Source organism: Scomber japonicus, chromosome 21 (genome assembly GCF_027409825.1).
Source record: "Scomber japonicus isolate fScoJap1 chromosome 21, fScoJap1.pri, whole genome shotgun sequence".
In the NCBI taxonomy this organism is placed as follows: Eukaryota; Metazoa; Chordata; class Actinopteri; order Scombriformes; family Scombridae; genus Scomber; species Scomber japonicus.
In genome coordinates this window covers 13,292,081-13,314,843 of record NC_070598.1, presented here as the reverse complement: position 1 = coordinate 13,314,843, position 22,763 = coordinate 13,292,081, and the positions used below count along the sequence as shown (strand labels likewise).

At 40.2% G+C, this 22,763-nt stretch overlaps 1 protein-coding gene across 1 annotated transcript in view; it reads right to left on the bottom strand.

Moving 5' to 3' along the window:
- The window catches only part of c21h8orf34 (chromosome 21 C8orf34 homolog), a 51,877-nt gene that overhangs the window by 12,776 nt on the left and 16,338 nt on the right, over positions 1-22,763 (bottom strand). Inside the window, exons 7-10 of the mRNA XM_053342635.1 lie at positions 19,259-19,425; positions 5,337-5,472; positions 1,695-1,780; positions 1,493-1,566 (exon numbers count right to left, since the gene is read on the bottom strand). Coding sequence (XP_053198610.1) covers positions 1,493-1,566; positions 1,695-1,780; positions 5,337-5,472; positions 19,259-19,425 — 463 coding nt within the window. The remainder of the gene's footprint in view (positions 1-1,492; positions 1,567-1,694; positions 1,781-5,336; positions 5,473-19,258; positions 19,426-22,763) is intronic.

The following is a 22,763-nucleotide window of genomic DNA, read 5'->3' as shown; positions in this document are numbered from 1 at the left end:
AGTAATATGGGGAAACAACATTTTGTATTCTCATGATAACTGGTTGATTATCTCATTTTCTTGGCATAGCTAAACTCGTTTTCTCAAGATAATGAAATAATTTGTGATCTTGAAGTAGTTATTTTACATACTGTATGACTTCAACTATTGTGCTTCTTTTTTTCAAATAGTCTCATAAAGCATTACATTTTTCCATACTGTTTAGTGTTTGTGGCTCACAAGGCCCCTGAAGGACTAGTTAAACTAACAGGCTATTACAAATTGCATTCGCCTTTCAAACAGAGCCAAACATAAGCAATTAAACACAAAACAACCACATTAGCTACAGTAGGTGACAGGAGACGTTTGCACTTGCGGTTTCCATATGGGACACATTAGTACCTTGTTGTTAACTGTGCCAGACAAGGTTTAACCTATAGAGACGTGGTATAGGGGAGAGATGGAGTGTTTATTCCTTTGGTGTAAGCAGCTACAAACGAAAGGCTCAGAGAATGTGAAAGTTATAGGGTAAATAAAGCTGTATTAATGAGCTCAAATCTATGAGAAATAAGTCAGTCAGTAATTTAAGACTGTCTGATGTCAACATTGGCTAGTCAAGCTTTTTAAATTATACAGAATGAGTATGTGGAAGATTTTGTAAAACTTGAAAAATTAAGTGCAAGGGAGGTTTGTTTTTTTTGATCCTACACAGTTACTCTAATTTCTGGATGGTGGCTAGTCTATTTGGCCTACTCCGTCAGACTTCCGACTACAAGCTTTGATTCAACGGGGCCTTCAGTCTCTTAAAGTCTGCTCCCAGTTAGTCTGGAGCCTCTCTGCATCTGCTTCGCACACGGAGTAACGCCTTGGCTCCAAACCCTTTTTCTTTCTTTAAAAATGCTGTAAAAAGCCTTGTCTAACACTTAGATTGGGCAATTATAAAAAAGGTATTGGCTTTTCTTGGGATAATTATACAAAGGTACCGGCGTCTTAGCTGACTGCTTTATTAACAGCATGTGAGTGTCTGCCTATGTCTGAGTCTGGCATATGCCACATTGAGCCTCCATAGATTTCTTGACCAAAGCGTGTGAGGTTATCACGCAAGCCTCCTTTTGACTGAAACTGCATGTACTCCTGTAACCCACAAATATTTTCCTCCATTGTATAAAACTTCTAAATCAGCCTCAGTTGTCATTGTGTCACTAGATATTCTTTTCATGTATCCCTTTCAGCCTGCACGCAAATTCCCTGAGAGGAAAGCAAAGTGATATAGGGAGATTTCTAATTAGGGTATCATTTGTTCAGCACTATATAACTGTTGTGTAAGCAGAAATGCCCTCATACAGTTAACATGTATCAGTTTTGCTTGGGTCTTATCCTATTAACATGAAGCTTGAGGTGGTTTTCGCCCACTTGCAGACAATAGAGACAAGAGAAGAGAGAGCAACATAGTAATTGATGGCTGTAAAGCGATCTTAATTGTTTGGTGATGGATGTTCGGGAGGACACTTACAGAGCCTGACATTTGAGACACGGGCTGGCATTCCTGCAACCGTCCCGCCGTTGTGTCCACCCCGGGCAATGGAGCTACTCCAGACAACACACGAAACACACATAAACAAGGAAAGAAAGACACGGCGGAGCATTAGACCACAAACATTTAGTAAAAAGAGAAACAAGGAAGAAAGTGAAATAGCACTGTTTTTGCAACTTACACGAGATGTCAGGTACAGCTTGTTCAGATATGTGCGGCCTGTGCTCTTCTTCAGATCTGTTGTCTGATAGAGTGTCCCCCTGCAACCTAGAGACAACACGTAAGACATACACTACTGTACACACTGATGGTAGAAAAGCATTTAAATAATCTCTAGAATCAGCATTTTTTCAGCCACAACACTGAAAGGCATGTTTGGAGAACTGAATGCAAGACAGCGAAAAGACAAGCCAGTCTGTATCAGTCTGAGGTGATGAGACAAAGAGGAAGTGTTTAGCGAGTTTATAATCTCTTCTTCAGCTAAAATCTGGGACAGTACCAAAAAGGGAGGAACATGGGGGTCAGCTGTGGGGCACACATCCTCTAAACTTCTCATCCCACTGAAATGAAATCTGAAAGTCTTCAGTATGTTCACAACATGAAACCAAACTAATGGTGTTACAAATGTAAGGTGCGCAGAAAAAAATGTGCACAGCTCACTTGTTTTCCAAACCAGCTACACTCTGCTTAGTGAATAAATCATTAAGTTGCTGTTCTTTGTCATAATACCTTACAAGCCCTTATAGCTTTTTTTTTCCTCCAAAGATATCTGTTTGGACTGAAATGGATGTGGGTCTGAGAGATTTGGCTATCTCCTTGAGGTAGTGAAAGATTTAAGTTTGAAATATGAAAGTATACTGTGGGTGAAAGACAAACAGCGTTTTCTGTTACACGTGTCTTATGCATTGCATTTAAACGCTTCTACAAACTAATTGAAAACTAATTAATAAAAACACATCATTTATTTGTCTAAAGCACATTTGTAGCGACTGTAAATCACACCACATATTACATATAATTACAAACTACTTAAGCTCCAAATTCTTTCGCTCTGTGCTATTTCCGTGTCATCAGTGCAACCATTAACCGAAGACAAAGGAAAGCAATCCATACGCTTTTCTGGCGCAGCTGCATTCCGTCACAGCCACAGGGCCTCTTGGTTTCTACCTCTACGACGAGGTTAAAAGCAGAACAGCTTTTTAAAAGTATATTCTATTTCTTTTCCCTCTTTATACACCCCTCTACTTGTCTCTTATCCTCTTTAATGGTCTTTATAAGACCATTAAAAACTACCCAAGATGACTATCACGGGGCCTTCCCATACTCCGAACAAAAGCTGCTCGTAGCCGCAAGTCGTCACTAACATTCCCTCAGTGCATTCCTGATATGAAAGCAATTAATTTAATGAGAACTACAAGCCTGAATGAGGTTTGTGGAGATCTATCCATTTCTTTGGGCCACATCGCCTACTCCTCCGGACTGTGCCCGAGATCTGGGATGCGTTTGCACACAGGAGGTTTTGTGGCAGGAGAACATAGCCATTAAAAGGACTGATCGGGTGCACCAAGGAGGTGGATGAAGGCTAGGGAGACCACAGCTATAGCCCAAGAGACAGAGACATGGCCACAACATACAGGCCGCATGGCACTTTACACTTCAACCAACCAGTAGAGAGCCAAAGGAAGCAGTGTGTTTCCTGACCTGCCACTGTTGGTTAGGAGCCACACAGGCTGACTGGACTGTGTGGTGGTGTGGACAATGTCTGGACAGAAAGGAAGGAAAAGTGATTGAGGAAGGTGTCTAACAAGGCTGGGAAGAAAATCTGTTTGGGGTCAGCCAGTTCAAAAAGAAAAGTGATACTGCCATTCAGTGTTTAATCATAATACATTTATGATTATGCTGCCCAAAATAGCACAAACAGTATTTTCTTTTATATAATCCTTTCTGTTGAACTATATTTGTCAGTCTACTGTTACTGTGTTATTGTAGTCAAATTAATTAACATCTTGCCTCCCTTGGAACCCCGTGAACATCACAGTTGCTACTGAAAATTAATAAATGCTTGCTGGGGAGGAACAGATTTAACACCTTCACACTATGAGTATGACAGTAAGCGTCACTCCTTGGCTCTGGGTGGTATACGGCACAGCCAAATGGCTTAGTCTCATTTGAACACTTAGACAACTAGAGGGAGTGACTACAGCGTACTTGCTTGATCAAAAGTGTAATATACAGAATGCTGGACCTCACTGATCCATAAGAGCTCACATGCAGGAAAAATTCAGATGTGTTTGCCTGAGGGGTGACGGGTATGCGAGGAATGCTTGTCCAACTTGGGGCAATGTTCACAGATTTATGGAGGGCCAAGCAACCCTATTGCGAGAGTTATATGATATTAAAAAATATCCAGTGTTACACTAAACTAGCTAATATCCAAGTTCAAAACGCCATGTTACAAAGACAGACAGAGAAAACCTGAGTACAAGGTCACACATCTGTACAGTAGTGCTGTCTGCAGGTGTGAAACACAAGCACATTAACTGCGTCACATCTGTTAGTCTTCTGAGTAGTAAGTTTAAAGGTTGGCCCCATGTTGGGCCAGGTTTGAAAGGTGTTTCTGGGAATGTCGTCAAGGCAGAGTGTTAATGCACACAGCATAAAGTCTGTGTCAGGGTTCCCTCTCTCCAAACTGCTGTGTGACCTCTGCCTCTGCTGTCTTCTGTTCACAGGAGTCCTCTGTGTGCATGCGTGCGAGGGCATGCATGCACATGTTTTATGTGTGGATTCATGAATATCTCTGTGTGTGCATGCACAAACTTCTGCAACCTCTGATTTCAGAATTCCGTGTCTCTAGAATAGCACAAAAGGCATACCGTGCGTGCAACACTTTTCCAGCTTACTAATCTGTTTATGGCCCTTGCACTCACCAAAAATGACTATGAACGACCACGACTCCTTCGCCAATAAAACTTGGGAAGGATTTGGTGGTCAGATTAAAGAGGACGGAGCAAGAATTTGGCCTGAACCAGAAGAAGAGAGAGTGAGACAGAGAAGGAGAACAGATGTCTGATATTTAAAGTCATGAAAAAAAACTCAGGACCTCGCCAAAAATGACTCCAGATACAGATGCAGCTTTACTCAGCAACTGATCCAAGTGGGAGACTTAGCGATAAGCTAAAGGTATAAACTTTTTGCTTAAAGACATGCAGTGGATAAACTGCCAACAAAAAAAAATACACTGATTCAATTCTTTCTCCTGCAGGACCTCTGAGAACATCCAGCAACGTGTGCATGCATCCAAACTGATAAGCAGCATGAATGAAAGACGAGTAGGAAACAAACAAATTCCAAACCCCAAACAGAGGAGGCCATACAGGCAGATGTATGCCTGGCGTCTCATCGAACAGATACCCGCTTATCTTTGACTGGCATCAAGTAAGAGTCCTGCCTACACCTGCCTGCGGTATCACACCCAACTCAGAAATCTGAGCGCTGTACAGATTCTGCGGATCAGGGGGAACAGGAAATGTGTCAGAAGAAAAAAAACAGTGATAACCAGAGAAAGGGTGATAATGGAGACGATTATCAGTACCGTGTCTGATTTAGGAAAACAAGCAACACCGGAATGCACTTTAGATATGATATTATTCTCTGTGCTGAATTTTGAGATGAGCTACCTCTGATACAGACACAGAGAGAGAGTGGGTAGGGGGTGTGGATGTTAGAAAACAAGAAGGGGTCATACATTAGGGTTAGCACGAGTTAGATAGGGGAAAAGCACACAAAGAAGGTGATTAAAGACTGTGCAGGTGGTAACATTTACCTGGCACACCTAGAGCAGATGTTGAGCGTGACTTTGGCCTGAGGTTCAGGCTGATAGGAGCTGCGTCCCTGGCTGAACTTACTGCCGGATGGAGCCAAACCCATCACACCCTCCATCCGCAGGTCATCCAGGTCCTCTGAGGGGGGAGGAAGCAAAAGAGACACAAGGAGAGGCAGAGGGTGGGGAAGGAAACCGAAGAATGGGGGAGAGAAAACAAGAGAGAGAAAGGACAGTCATTAATCTTACTTTGGTCTCTCCCTTGTCAATATGATGCGCGCTGATGACAGTCTCCTTAAAGCCAAAGGAGCGAGCAAGCACATCACAGTAAATAAACATTCTCAGCCCCGTCCTACTGCTGGGCTCACTCACACGCACTACAAACAACAAAAACATACAGATGCAGAAGATTTAAACATACATACAACTCTTTATTGTAAACAATGTCGAAGACCTGATGACAGCACTGCATCATGGTAGCACACAAACAGCAAGGGTACAAGCTGAGGGCGAAGGGGACAAAGAACAATGAAGTCGGCGAGGAAAAATGAGTGGTAAGAGGGAGATGGAGAGTTGGAAAGTTGGGTTTTGTCTGATCTCTCCCTGTGTCCTCAAGAGCAAAAAAATCTCTGAGCACACACACACAGAGACCCTCTTCTCTCTGACTCTCTAAGGAAGTCCATATGTATGAGACACGCCAGTATTGTTCATCCTAACCTCTTGCTCTGTCTGTTTTTCTCTGCCACACTACCAGCCACATGTCAACATAATGCTTAAACAAACAGGTGCAGAGGTAATGATATCAAGAGATTTTTTATCCATGTCTTTTTCATTTTCTTTTTCTTCTGTTCATGTTAAATAAACTCAATTTTTATCTGTCTTCCCCTGAAAATATCTGTGTTATCTCAAAATGCAGCTGTTCTCTGCTTTGAGAGAAAAATACACTCCATATGGGAAAGTTTGAAGTTTGGCTGTCATTCAAGACTAAACAGGATCATCAGCTATCATATCACGGTACTGAATTATCAGCAGCGAGACACAGCGCTCGATGTATGTCTCTTTAATAGATGCATTACTTGTGCGATGGGGGAGAAATAAAGCATAAATCACTGCAATAACAAGATTTATGAAAGAACAGCACTGAAGTAGAATAATATGCACTCAATGTTTTCTGCTGTGAAGCAGAAAGTTGAAACGGTTTGTTAAATATAACCAAGGATCAAAGGGGAGAGTCTGAATCAGCCAGACCATGTTGGTTTTGAATGCATCCTCAAGAGATAAAACATATTGCAGTACTTTCCGTGTTATGAGAATGAATAGTGAGTGGGTGTCTGGACTCTAACTTTTTTTAAGTGTGCTGGTCAAGATTTTTAAACACATGTTGAATCACACAAAACATTTTGACCGGTCACCATAACAATATTTGTCCCACTATTCCCATCACACCAAAAGAATTTAGGAGGAGGGTGGTGGTGGTGGGGGTCATACGGTATATTCTCTCTAGCTCTTGTACATACAGTACTATACATGCCTGTCTGCATGTGTGTGTCTAGACATCTGAAACCAACATTGATACTTTTCACTTTGAGATCAGATTACCTGGCCCCTGGTTTGGGGAGGGAAAAAATGGGCCTCACACCTTGAAAAGGAGAATGCATGACTAATCACCTGGATTAGATTGGATGACACTTGCTCATGAGAACGCGCTCCCATCATCCATCAGCGTGGCGCACAGCCAGAAAATCTCACCTGCCTCGTGTCTCCTTTGGGTGTCGGGAAATCATTCTGATGAGACACCCAAACGCAGTGGTTCAATCTAATCCACTAACATATGAATCTAACAAATGACTCTATTCCTATTTGGTTTGGATGATTGAGTCTTGATTCCTTTTCACAATTCTTTAATAAAACCAAAACCAAACCAAAACACATGCAAAAATAGCACAAAACAGATGCACTGAATTCAGTGTTTTTCCTTTAATTCTTTTAAAAACACTTTTATAAAAAATAAAAAACATTTAAAAAAAATCTTCCTCCCTTTTAAGTGAAAACTTTATTTTCAATAATAATAAGTACCTATAAAAAGGTTTTCAACCAATACACTCATTACCTATAATAAAATCTGAAAGTTACAACACGCTGAAAGTTTTCTATAATTTAATCACTAACATTGTCACTCACACTGCGTCCACGCTGTCTAAGAACGAGTTAATGTTTTTGAGAGGGACAGATACATTCCAGTAATACCCTTAAGCAAGGCAATATTAAATATCCTATTCATCACTGTATGTGTTGGAGGGGGTGGGAACAGAGGGAGCGCTACTATTAACTGGTCTTGGGAACTGCTCGAGTTTAGATCTTCACCTTTCCCCCTTTTCTCTTCGTCCATTCCCACTTCTTCCCTTTCTAACAATTTCCCCCCTTTTTTGGCGATTGACTAAAGTGACATGCCAGATTTGCTTTGGGTCATAGCCTGAGATACAAATCATTACATGACACTTGGAAACATTCACTAGTGAGGCTGCAGCTTTCATGAAATACCAAAGAAAAACAGCAACCGGCTCTGACCCTGAAAAAGAACATGGCCTTAGTGTACACAGCTGCTTGTCACCTCAACTCCTGCTTTGTCTTTTAGATTTGTTTCCTTCTGGTCAAGATAAAATGACACAAAGACAGAGAAAAAGACCTCAGTGTCCGAAGGAAAAGAAAGCTCAACTCAGAAGCTCAAAGGTTGCTGAGGTAAACAAAGGCTTTTGTCCAGAGTGAACATCCTATACAGGAAACAGATTACGCTGTGCCTCAATGAAATGCAACAGAAGTTGTAACAGCAGTCAGAGCATTTCTTACAAAAGCACGTTTTTCCGCACTTGCAACACTCTAGTGGATTCCTGCTGAGGCTCATTTTGGCTAGATGAGAGAGGAGCTGAGAGCTGAGCTGTTGCTGAGTGAAAAAGAAATGTTCCAACTGCTATAAAAGTGCATCTAAACACTATCTTTAAGTCCCCAACTTTCTTGTGGCTGCTCAGTGGATTTACATTTTGGCGCTGGGTAGCTCCCAGGTGTGAAAGTATAAAATTGTAGGACTCTGAAACAAGACAGCTGGGAAGAATTTTGCTTAGATAAATGTCAAAGGGCTGAAATGGCTTTTTTTTAAAAGCTCAAACCCCTCTTGACTTGGCAGACATGGGTTCTAAGCGTTTGCATAGCCCATCATATATAAAACAGCAGTCTGAATCTTAGTCATATGGAGGTAACATATTTCAGTGTTGACACCAGTCTTTCTCTGACGAAGGCCTGTGTATACTATGAAGTGCTAAAGTGATGAATCTGTGTGTCAGGGGTTGGGGTAGGGGTTGGGGTTTGGGTGTTAGTATTGTAAATGACTGCTTGTACATGCACACTAGCATTCTAACACATAAGCTTACACTGTGGCCTGATGACTAGATGTCTGAATATGACCATAGAAATAGTTTATTTGTCAAGAAAACGTTTTCTGGTCTCAAACAAATGGAAACAATTGTGAAGTGAACATGTGTGTATGAACAGCTTATCTTCACTATGGTTGGCATTACTGAGTATGGATTCATTGGTTTGCAGGTAAAACCAGCAACCAACCAACATTTTTAGATGGTTAAGTTACTGTTCATACAATGGTTGTTTCACACATCAGTGTAATGTAATGCAATGTAACCTCGACATCTAAAAATACCTTTGACATTTTGAGTTTGCCTGTGGCTTAGACGCCATTTGTAAACTGCAACATTCCCAGTTTTTCTTTTGCTTTGACTTTGCAAAACAAATTTAGCCCACACTAAGTAAATTTCCCAAATTTGTACCCACATAGAAAATTAAGCGAATATACAGGTGGTGAGTATAAGAGGCTGTTTACATTTGGTTTTAAAATGTCTTTTGGTGATCCGCAAACAAGTGAACAGCCAAGACACATCTCTGTTCACACCTATGTCTGTCATGTGTCTTCAAGTTGTCCAGATGACTAATTGTTTTTTGTTTACTGCTGACGTCACTTCTGAGACAAGATCAAATGGCTATGCACAATTATTTGTCCATCGTCAGACAAACACCAGATTTGTTTTGCACAGGCTAGCTAAGAAAACAAAAATGTTTCAAGAAATAATACACATGTACTCTAAGTTCTCATACACGCTTGAAATGAGAGAGGGAAGGGGTATTCAGTTGGTTGCAATTTTCCACCTCAACCACTAGATGCCACTAAATCCTATACACTGGTCCTTTAAAACCAAGTATAAACAGACTCTTAGTTTCTTTTCTTTTCTGTGTCTACTTAGTCAAACATGTATGAATGAGTGCATACTCTCCGTGTTCACAATGGAGCCCAGCATGCCTCCCACACAATACCACCATGATAAGTTTACAGTGTGTCTCCCCTGAGACCAGTTTACCCTGAGACCATGACAGCCTCCCAGTCCTCTGTCTAGACACAACAAACGTCTGTCCACACTCGCCCGTTTGTCAGCCCGTCACATTTCCACTCCCTGGGCACCAGGGCAGCCATGCGTGCTCCCACTGTCTAACGATGAGACATGGCAGATAAATAAAAATGGGTCTGCACTGGGGGTGGGGAAACGGAAACTATTCGAGCGATGCAATCCCAACAAAAGGCCTGAGCGATGAGGAATTCCGTGCCGCAATCACTCACTCACAGCAAAGCCAGAAAGGAGCAGAACAGAGCACGCAGATAAAGTGTTTGTGTGCCGATCTCTCCAAGTTTCCATGTAATTTAATGTTGTTTAGATAGCGACCGACTGACTGGCTCTGTGCTGCTCTTCACAGGACTAAAAACAGAGCTCAAGTCATAATTAGCACAGTCGCTTCACAAATAACTTAATATGCACCTTCTTGAATGATGCATTGACAGACGTATGAGGTGGAATCATTTAACGCACTACCCCACACATGGAGAAGGGAGACACGTATACACACACACTTCATCATCTCCCGCATCAAATACAAGGCATTTCATCGAGTGCCGTGAGTTGCTGTGTCTCATCTTAGTGAAATAATCGAATTTCCATTCTTTCATGAGCAGTGATGACGTCTCACCACATAACACTAGGCTCTAATTAATGGCCTGTAAGTTTCAGACACCCCTGCTCCTTGCAATGTAGTCAAAAGCTGCACTCACTCACACACGGAGACCCACATGTGTGAGCAGCATACTCAGACGTATAGATAAAAAGGCGTTCGGCACATATTCAACCCAACACTTACAGTGACACTTGCAGACCTCACACTTTTGTTGCCCTCACACATACAACCAGCATTTGTGTTTCATTAACCCTCAAGCACAAAGCCTCCACTCAGCGGTTAGTCGTCACACAGACGTCTTTGATGTGACTTGCGGTAGAGACGCATTTGTTTGGCTTTGTAATAAAAACAATATTCCAACTTACATTTCATAATTATGTCTCGGCTTTCAATAGCACCCCTTCCCACCCTCCTGGCCTAAAAATATGCCTGTTAGGCTCCAAGCCTCCACATCTCTGAGTGCAGCAGTAAAAACCCTGATCGGAATCAGATGGGGACGCACATGAGCAGGGTAACATCACAGCTCCGAGGCCTGTGGAAAGTCTTATCGTAGTCCTTGATGCAAACCTCTTTTTAACTTGCTTTCTAACCGCAAATTTTACAGAGATCAGGTCGTGTAGACACCGCAGGGCTTGACGTATTGATGCATTACGATGCCAGCTGTTGTGCTTGGATAAAGTGAGTTGAGTGGTCTTGTATTTTTGGAAATTTTAAAATGAATTTCAAATTGCTGCTTAACTTGTATTTGAATAATACTTTCATCTTCAGGAAAGTATTTTTTGTGATGCACTGCGCAGTAAATGTATAACAGCTGTCTGCCAGGATCAAGGCTGCCATCTACAGTTCAAAACACAATGTTAATCACAGATAAAAGAATGTAGTAATCCATCAAGCTGAAATGTGCCCATAAAAGACGAGTCTAGAGAGAGGTTGTTGATGAACAGGTATTAAAAAAAACAAAGTTATGATAATGTCTTCACTCCTTGAGTTCAAATGTCTTAATTCTCTGTCGGGAATTACTGTTTTCTTCATTATTTGTGAGAATAACATAGATACAAAAGCACACACATTACTTTTGAGTATAAGTGCAGCTCTCACACGCACCAACCACTGATTACCCACCAATTACATCATGATACTATCAACTCTATAACTAATTTGTCTACATGTCCTTTAAACTTAATCTTGGAGCAGACAGCAGAGAACAGTGACCTACCTTGTTTTCAAAAAACTTTTTTATGAGCACTGTTTGGGGGGTCACAAGATCTACTTGGTTTTTGATTTAGCGACCTAACCAATGATGACACAATGCATCTATTCATCCAAGTCCTTTATCTGTATCCAGGTAACGCTATCCACAGATGTGTCATGCTTGTGTGTCTATCTACCATCTTGCATCTTCCATGCTGCTATCTGGCTACAGTAGCCACAATACCGCATCATTGTGTCCATTCAGCCCCCTTCCATTCAGATCAGTTCATCTAAGACGATTACGCACACTGGAGATACATAATCTAGCTGGTATTAGGCCATGCTCTGTGTAATAACTACTGCTTGATTTATGGTATGATCACAGCAGTCTACTTGCCTATTGGTAATTGCTTCCAGTAATACCACAGCAATTTGCTTCTCGATTAACGTATCCATCTGCACCATGGAGACTTTTACAGGCGTCAAATTGGGCGCAGTTAGACTTTTACTGGGGACATTCTTTTCACCATCAGCCCGGCGAAACCTTCAGAGGTGAACCCAACCCTTTTAAGCTTGCACTTCAAGTGAAAGATTTAGTGCCAAAGCAGCCAACACCACTGACATGTATGTTCTCATATACCTCCTCCTCTTCTGTCAGTGCACCACGATGACACTGCTGTGTTACTGTTGGTTTACATTGTTTCCAGGGCAACTGTTGTGTCTTTGGATGTTTGGACAAGGGAAGAAGGGGGCAATGGTGGTGATGGGAGTGTGTGTACCCTGTGGTGTGTTGTTGCTGCTGCTGCTGGCGTCAGGGAGTGCGTGCCTTGTCTGCTAACATGAGTGATCTGAATGTTGGCCTACGGTAGAGGACAAAGAGACAGCTCTTAGCCATGTTGGCACTGCAATCAGTCCATTGAGACACATGCATACGACAGATTACATCATATCAAAAGTATTGACATGAGTTAATTTACTCAAGCACAAAACTTGAGTAGAATTTTGAAGTACTTTACTTGAGTACTTCCATTTTATACTACTATTCATCTACTTCAATACATTTTAGAGTCAAATATTTCACTTTCTACTACATTAAAATCATTTGACAGCTAGAGCTACTTTAAAAATATAAAAGAACAATGATGAGCTCATACAGCATGTTGCATTATAGATTGAATTACCCAGTATTTTATTAAAGCTAAAATGATCTCCAGCTTTATCAACTACAATATTAAAATGCTGCTCACACATACTGTACCCATAATGTATCAATGAAGATATGTACTTAAATCCTTTAAGTACATTTTTTGACAATACTTTAAACTTAGCTAAATTAATCAATACACAGCAATTAACTCCACTATAACCAACATAAAGTTGCTTACATTAACACATCAGTACTAATAGTACAGTGTGTACTCTCTCGTTTCTATCAAGTATTTCTACCTTTACTTAAGTAAATATATGGCAGGAATTCTTAATATTCACAATTACTTGTCATTTCTAGCTGCCATGAAAGTAATGATACCAGCAGCATCACTCATTCACCACAGCAAGTCATTTAGCGGGACTAAGTAAATGCTTAGGCTTCCACCAGTTGAAAGGCTAAAACCTTGATCACCCTCGGAGGTGAGGGGGTCTACAGTATATTGCATGTAGCAGATGACTTCTTAACACAGCAGTTATTTTACTTAAATGTTAGCATGATAAAAAAAAGGAAAGAATGTATAAAAAAAAAAAAGTTTGGCTTGCTTTCCCTCGCCCACTCTGTTTTACTAAAAAGGAAACAAAAAAACTATGGTATCATACTGCTTGGATCGCTTGATCAAGGAAGATATGCCGTCCTCAAACAAAAGAGCCACACACAGGCAATGTAATTCATCCATCAAGCACTGCTTTATCCTGCATGTATCAAAGATCAGACACAGCTTTATCATGCCCTCATCCTGTAACCATCAAATCTTCACTGTCACTGTGAATCAGCTAGAATGGAGTAAAGCTGCTCTAATGGCCTCCTCTCCAGTTTCAGAAATCATGGGAGAGTGACTAGACATACTAAAAGGGTGCACGGAGGGGAGTGCTGTTATCCTCTACTACAATAAAAATGGGCGTGTATGTAAATGTGAAATGGGATGTGATACAGACCCCGTATAGATTACTTTTAGTTGATAGTACTTTCCAAATCTAGGGATGCACCTCTACTATGAAAGCTTAGCACTCATATTACAATTTGACTGCCATCACACCATATTAAACTTTAGAAAATATGTTTTTCAGTGTATGTCAATCACATTTATTGTAAACACATTTTCACAAAAGTTGATTTCGAGAACTCAGCGTCCGTGAAATGGAATACTTCCACCAAGGATGACGAGAACTGTGATTTTACAGTGTGGAACGTGCCAACTTGTTTCATTTACTTACCATAAAACAACACTGCAAGGCCAAAAACAGGGTGTCTCTCCTCACACACTGAACTCTGCTTGTTTCTCATTCCAGATTAGTATAAAATTGTGGTCTCACCACCCGGCGAAAGCTAGAATCTCACCATTTTCCATGGTTTTACAAGAACATGTGAGTCATATTCATTTTCAGTATGGTTTTGATTGTGGTAAATATTAAGCTCAGAACTAATGAAAACAACTGGGAAAACACAGTGCCATCCCCAAGAGCAGCTACAGAATCAATAAGACTTAACCTCTAAGCTGATTTTATTTTCTCTTTTTGGGAAAGTTTGAACAAAACAAGCCCACCTTTAGCCATGTCTTTGGTTTGGCTAGCAGTGCTGTAAACAGTTCCAAAAGTTTCTTATTATTTTCTCATAAGCTCCTTATCCAGGTGCTGGAAAAAGAGACCCACTTTGGAAAACCCTCTGCTCAATATGGAAATGGGAATTAGCTGCTAACTTTCTTTCGATCTGCTAAGAATGCTTTTATTACGCATCTTATTCTCTCACAGAAGTTGTTGTTGTGAGCCAGAGGGGCAATCTACTGCTCCTTTCCTGCCTCCCAGTGGATATTTTGCAGCATGTTTAGTGTTCACTGTAGCCCTGAACTCTCATCTGCTCTCCCTTTCTTGTCTTCCAGAAGACTTGACATGCAAACACGACTGATCACATCCCCACTGTGGGAAGTGTTCATTGCTCACAGATACAATTGCTCTTATTTGAGCGGTGTGGATATACAGCAACGAGGTGTGTTGAACGAAGATGCACTCAACATGGGTTCCGCTGGGATGAATGTCTTAGATCAGCATTTCATAGTACATGATTTTAATATGCATGTATGTTTGTGAAGAGAGACGTTCAAAATTTGATAGATGTGTAAGTATATGAAAGTGAATGAACATATGTTTAGAATAGCTGGGCTCAAAGGGTGTTTGATGGTAATTTATGTGGGTGCAAACTTGCATTTGGACCAAAAGCACAATTTTAATGGTCTGACTGATCATACTTGTCAAATAGATAAACTGTGCAATCACTGTAAGGTATTAAAGGCTAGGCATACTTTTCTGCCAACTTGTCTGAAGTAAAAACATATTGAGCACTTTTTTCAAGTACTTTTTGACCAAGCTGAATGCTTGTGAAGAAACTCCAACCACAGCAACTGTAATGCCACTTTTACACCACTAGAGGTCATCCTAAGCAAATGCTTAAATATGCCTCTAACAATCTCTTTTACTGTAGCAGCTGCATCACTGCATGTGAGGCTGTAAGAGCTTCTTACATGTAGCAATGCACTTTAAAGCAGTTGATCATCTTGTTGATGCACATATAGTTTTGTAAACCAGAATTAACAGATTTGAATGCTTGGAAGTAGTGAATTGACACTGTTATATTTTTGTGAAAATTTTAATAATCTTACCCGTAGTAACTAGCTACTGTACACAACACACATACACAACCCATTTGACAGAAAGCACCCATCCCATCGTTGAGTCCTTGAGCGAGACCTTGAATCCCTACCAGCAGTTGACCGTATGTTTTAACCTTTATGTGGATAGCCGCAAGAAAAAATATAAATATCCCCTTCAGGGATCAATAGACTATCACAAGATCACCATCTCTGCCACGGATCATCAGTTATCTTTGGCACACATTTGGTCATAGTTACAAAATGTGTGCCAAGACCCTATTTCTAAATAAGGCTCAGAGATCCTCCTGAGGGTCGTTCATTTCTCCGGGACCACCAAGCTGCCACATGCTGCATGTTAGCATCACTTTAATCAAGTCTTCAGCAGTGGGGCAGGCCAATGGTAGTGACAGTCAACACGGTAGCGGTGGTCCCTGTGGAGAACACCATGACTAGGCCTTGACAAAGAGTCAGCAATGACCTCACTACATTAATTCCTTTGAATTACTGCCTTGAACCCTATTGTAAAAGTCACTGGAGGAATATGTCTGAGTTTAAGAGCTATAATCAAGGCAGACCATCACCACCCTACTTTACGGTGGTATCTATCACCACTACATACTGCTGTCCCAGGTCACAGCTGTGTTGGGCTGATAAAAAGGTAAACTATGTGTTCACACCTTATTTCTTCCAGTTAGAACAAAGAAGAAAAATGTCAAATTCAACTTGCCTATATCATAATGTAGAACAGTTAAATGTAATTAAGGTCTACATGTACAGTAGGGATAAAATCAAATAAGATGATTTTTAGATTTGGAACCAGAGTGTGAATGCAGGACATAAATTAATTTAAAAAGGGTATTTGTTCTTAAACAACTAGCAAATTAAATGATTTGTTGGTCAACTATGAAAATAATCACAGTTTTTGACAGAATAATGTTAAAATACATTGCATTTGGTTTTGGAAACTTGTCATTATCTAACATTCTGATATTTTATAGTCTAAACATGTAATGATTAAGTGATATGGGTTGCTTTGAGAAGAACAGGCATTTCTTGCATGTCCTGTCTGTGTAACCTATAGGAGACCCTGCCACATGTCAATAAGGAAATGTGACTCTTAGGAGAACCTTGACAAAAAGATCCTGCTAACAAGCAGAAGTGTCTCAGTGCTGTGACAATAGAGCAGAGAGCACAGACGTAGATATATTGTGTGTCACTGCAAAGCAGCACCTGTGAGGGGACTGGAGATACTGAAGCAATATAATTGATGGTCCACGTTATAGACACAGAGAAGCAAAAAGAGCAGGTTGTGGGTTATTGTTCCTCAAAGAAATACTGTATGTCTGACACTTGTTAGCTAACCAAGAAGAAAGTGAAAGAAACCCTGAACTATGGACAATACAAAAGATGACTTTTCACTTTATTCACTAGAGCTTTTAAGGAGGGAGATTCTGTTGGCTTACAATGTTTTACAATGAAGTTCATAAGTGATGCTTTGTAAACCTCTATGGAAGGTCCAGTATATGGATAAGCTACTTTACTCAAGAGAATCACTTCTGCAGGTAAAGATAACTATTCAGCAGAGAGAAAGACAGAAAAACAAGTGAAAAGAAGGGGGGTGCTTTACCACACAAAACAGTTCAGGTAACAAATTCAGTCTGCAGTGTGGCCGACACTGCAGACACTGCGCTGAATAAAGCCAAAACAACACTTCACATCAGATTTGTTTACCCTGTGTCGCCTGCTCATCCGTCTCAAGTGAGCAAATGATGGCATGGCGGACATGAAGGAATGTGAAAGCACACAAACTTTGCACTCAGACACACAAAGAGTAAATCAAAGGAGCTACTTTGTGATTTTTCAGTTGTCAGAGTGAATACCTTGGCTTACTGGCTGAGAACATCTGGCCAGAATATGTAAACAGGAAGCATAGTTTCCTTTAACAGTTACTACTAAAGTACTCCTCAGTAGACACATAAACTCACATTGCTGATCTAGCCGCTACAGGTTGAATTTAGGTATGACAGTATATAAACTACAATGTCTTTTTAAAAAAAAAACTATGTACTCACTCTATGTAAGGGAAAAAGTCCTTTCCCACTTTTACCAGCATGCTTTTCCACAAGAAGGTATCTTAACACAGAGCAGTTGAGTGCATTCCGCCAAAGAAAGTACTTTCAATCATAATGGTACTGTAAGAGCTCCATTTGTTTTTCCAGCTAAGAAGCCTCTAGCTAAGAATACCTCTTCTATAAGGAACTTCTGCCATTTCAAATGGTGCTATACTGATGTGTGATGGGCTCACAATAACACTGTTTCTTGCTGTAATCATTTATCCTGTTCATACTGGTCATTAAGAGATCTCTTCATAACGTACTTTCAATGTGCGGTACTTCAGCGCAAAAATGTATTTAAAAGCTTATTGGAGCTAATATGAAGCTTCAGATGTCCAAATGAGTCAAATCAAGTGTATATCTTTCAAAGTTATAGTCATTTTAGTGCCAAATTCCCTCCTTTTGTTATGATCTTTCCACTGCAGCTCAACTGGAAAACACAGGGGTTTTATACCAAAAGACAGTAACAGTGGTAGATATCATCCGTGTTTTGCACATACAGTAAGGCAGACTTTAAAATCTATCCCCCAATGTTCATATGGACACACATATTGTTTTAAAATAGACTTGAACAACTGTGAACCTATCTTTAAAAGGACCAGTGTGTAATATTTAGTGGCATCTAGTGGAATGGACTGCACAGAAATGGAATATAATATTCATAAGTATATTCTTTTTTTTGTTGTAGACCGACAGGAAACATGGGAGAGAAAGGGGGGTGTGACATGCAGCAAAGGACCTCCGATCGGGATTCGAACCGGGGTTGGCTGCGTATATGGCGTATCATTGTGTTATTGTTATCTTAGAATAAGCCTCTTCCACTGAGGCTGCCATATTGCATCGCCATGTTTCTACAGTAGCCCAGAACGGACAAACCAAACAGTGACTCTAGAGACTGCGTTTCATTTTTTTTTTTTTTTTTTCAATTTTTATGGCACTGAGCTTCTCCTACTTGCTTGGAAGTGGAGGGGAACGAGGAGGGCAATTCATTTGGTTGCAATATGTAACATCACTGCTAGGTGCTAATAAATATTGCCCATTGGCATTTAATGCTGTAGATTAAAAAGAATCCCAAAAAATGTCAAATTCAGCTGTAAATATTACTATAGTTGATCAGTTATCCATTTGGTGCAACACAATGGAAATAATAACATGTTTAGTACATCAGACATACAGGTTGTATACTTTGTCACTTTAATGTCATTGTAGTTCATGACCATTAAAAAGAAGGTAAATTCTGCTCAAAACAGATTTTGTCACGGAAACTTGGGGAAGATGCTGAAAACACTAATGAGCTCTCCACAGAGAATGACTCATTATTAAACATGAAATGTTAAAGCTCTGATTTTTCTCTAGTCATCATGTGAGTGAGACATTAGTCAGCTTTCATGGCTAAGGTAAGGTAATGACACCAAGCTGTTCCAGGTGGGTGTGAGCTGCTTAGTAAACAGGTGTCTGTCTCACACAGCAACCAGGCATCTGGTGATACTAACAGTAAGGCATCGTACACCTGCTTTTCAGACTGGCTCAGTATAATGATCAATGACATCTCATGTTTAACAGAAGTCAAATGAAAAATGCGTGTGAACTGTGTGTTGCACTGTGTGCTGCAGTGAATCAACATGAAAAGGTTTGCTGTGCGACTGCATTATGTATATACATGTAGGTCGGTGATGTGTGTAGAGGCTTGTGACATTACCCAGAAGCTCCATGGCATCGTCCTCGTCCTCCATCTCTTCCTCTGCGACAGAGGGGGCAGGGCTGTGGACTGAATCAAAGGAGTCCTGGGACAACATGGCAGCCAGGAGCTTTTTGTGATGCTGCTGCTGCTCCTTTAGCCCTTTGCTCTTTGTTTCCATCTTCAGGCTGAGGAACAAATGCAGAAGAAGAGTTATATATGAATTGTGAACCTCAAAGATATTTCAAGTCTCATACCAAAACTTGGATCACCGACATCACTTCCATAAAGTATTCAAGTATTAATAGTAAGTTATTCCCCTCTCAAAAAGTACCTTTTCAAACTGGCACATTCTAATGGTGACACCCACATTGAGTTTTGCACTGATTATGATTTTATAACTATCTAGTGTACTAACTTATTATTGTAGATCACTGCTTTGATTGATTTTATGATGTCTTGATATAGTGCTTGTTTTTAACTTTGTTTTGTAAGGTGTCCTTGAGTGCTTTGTAAGGTTCCCATAAATTAAATGCTTGAAAATGATTTATTTTGGGCTTTTTTTGCCTTTATTAGACAGTATATGGCATAGAGGCCGACAGGAAACAGGGAGAGAGAGAGGGCGGGGAATGACCTGCAGCAAAGGTCCATTGCTGGAATTGATTATGATAAAAATAATAATAATAACAATCGTAATAATAATAATAATAATAATAAGTATGCTCCAAGCCAGGACTGTGCACACACATTTTGGAGGGCAGGTGTTTAAACAAAAAAATAAAGAGCACTGATAACTGAATACTGCTGCTGCAATATGAACCCACACACACATGCAGACGCACACACACACGCGCACACACACACACCCACACACACCATAACAGAGCCTGTAGCTAATTGTTCCAGTGATATCCTAAAGCCCCCCCCCCCCAAAAAAAAAACACTGAATAGTGCTGCTAATAGAAGAGCTGCTGACACAGTTGGAAAAGAGCGGAGAGGAGAGGAGAGGAGAGGAGACGAGACAAGACGAGAAGAGAAGAGAAGAGAAGAGAAGAGAAGAGAAGAGAGGAGAGGAGAGGAGAGGAGAGGAGAGATATTCAAATATTAACAGCATAATGCATAATTATTTGTTTCAGTTGCCTGACAAAGGAACCAACTAGCCCTCCAGAGTTGACAACTTTATTTTACATCAGACAAGCTTGCTTGTTATTGAGCTTAATGGTGGGCTATCACCTACTTTACTGCGATGTTTTAATAATAGTTTACTTTTGCAACAGTGACAATGCCGATGCTTACGGCAAACACTATCATTACCTGGCTGTCATTGGTGAAGGCAGGTCAGGGAGACGTTGATCACGCTGCCCTGCAGGGCGCACAGTTTGCATCTGTAAACTGTGGTGGCTTTGACGAGGGAAGTTGACAAAGGGGCGGGGGCTCGTGATGATTAGAACTCAAATGCAGTTTTTGGACATTACAGCATGCTTTTAATTGAAAACTGATGCCACTGGTGAAATTCAATGACTAAAATAGAAAATTACTGCATTGTCTTGCAGTAAGCTTAAAAAACAGCACACTTTACAATAAATGTGTTCCTATTGTAATTACATCCTCTCATCCTTATCTGTCAGGCTTACATCTAAGTAGGCTTAGGCTTTCCAAAATTTACCATTAGTGTGCAGATTCGTGATTACATTTAAAGTGTATTTAACCACTGGCTGCATTTGGAAGCCATTCCATGGTTATGTTGGACAAAATACCATACAATTATTTCAAGTGCCATGCAGGTGCAGTACACCTTGCTGTAAATGGTTATCAGAGAGAAGATAAGAAGGGATAATTGCTCCAAAACGAGCAACAGAGTAATAGTTGTACCACTAACCACAAAACCATTAGCTGCAGTATTTAGAGGACGTGGGATTCAAAAAAGGGTCTGCGCCATGCACATTTTAAAAGTATGCTATGGGATATGAGGTAACCTCTGTAGTTTAGTCAGCAAGGGAAAAAAAACTCAAATCCAAAGTAAACACGGCTGGGATGGATGGCAAAGAGAATGAGAGATTAGTTAGTGTTTTAATCTTTCTATCATTTAAATGAAGCAAACAGGGAAGATGATGCATTTTTTAGTCCAAATCATAATATTTAGACAAATCTAAATCACTTCATATTGCTAAAATACATAGTGTAATAATGAATGACAATATTGCTATTTTACAAAAAATGGGTAGCTTTGTCTTCATATTTATTTTATCGTGAATGCTTATGCTAACATTTACAACATGTGGCCATTTTTAAACATAAGCCGCTGTTTACTGTTTACAGGATGAAGCTACGCAAATACACCATTATTCTGCAAAATCCATCTATATCTATGTTAGCATTTGCGTCACTGCTTACTGCAGCACTCAAAGCACCATATAGCTTAACAGGTTGTCTCCCAGGCTGTTTTAATTAAGAACAATGCACAAATTGGGGGGAAAAAAAGATGCCCCCAAATTATTCATTTTATTCAGATGAAATTGCATCATCTTCGTATAAGCCTGGAACATTGCTATCCACTGAAAAATTACCAAATAATGTCTCCAATCTCCTGTACAGTTAAAGATACAGATACAATTATGAAGACTGACTTCTGCATTACCTCTATATTAGATAAATGTATTTCCATATCCCTCTGGCTGAGGGTGTGGATTAGAGGGGCAGAAGAGTATTAATTTGATGGTAATCTCAGTTTAATGACTTCTATTTACAGAGAATGGGAAAGGGTCATAAGATGATAGATATTTCTTCATACCCTCTGTATGCTCATTTTGTATTAATTAGATTTGCTAATATGGGCAAGGCAGAGTGGTTGATGTGTTTCTGCACATGTGGCGGTTTCCACAAATCTTCCCTGTTCTTTATTTGACCACTAGTTTTGGAAAAAGTTAAACATGTCCATGAGGTTCCACAGAAGGAACTGGAAAGTAAAGTTTCACACAGTGATGAAAAGTGAGTGCGACAAATCTTACATTAAATACAGAGAAGTAACTGTGAAAAAAGAAGGCGCTTGGGTATTTTGTGTTAGTAAGTTTTATTACTTTTATGTGTTGCACCATATTATAGCTTATAGGCTCATATCTCCAATGGATATTTTTTTATAGCAGTGTCAGCAGTTTTTTTTCATTGGGACCAACCTCAGGTGGCACAAACCTTCATTAAAGATAAATTTGACCACAACATAAAAACAGGTGCAGGGCAACACATCTGGTTTATCCCTACCTTGTTTATTATGAAATGTTCTTGTTTGTACGTGCAGTAAGTGTTCTGTATCTGTTGGTGTTAAGAGAAAGAATGTGAAGATAAAACATGAAGGTGACAAGAGAGAGAAGTACAGTTTATGGCACTGACAGCTACTGGATGAGTAGGTCTGCTTCCACTGGACAGACACTGTCAAAATAAGCCATTTCTTGGAATCTACTACAGTTGGATCTGATTTCCTATGTGCCCCTTGCACTCATCCTTCTAGACTCTGCAGCCAATCATACAG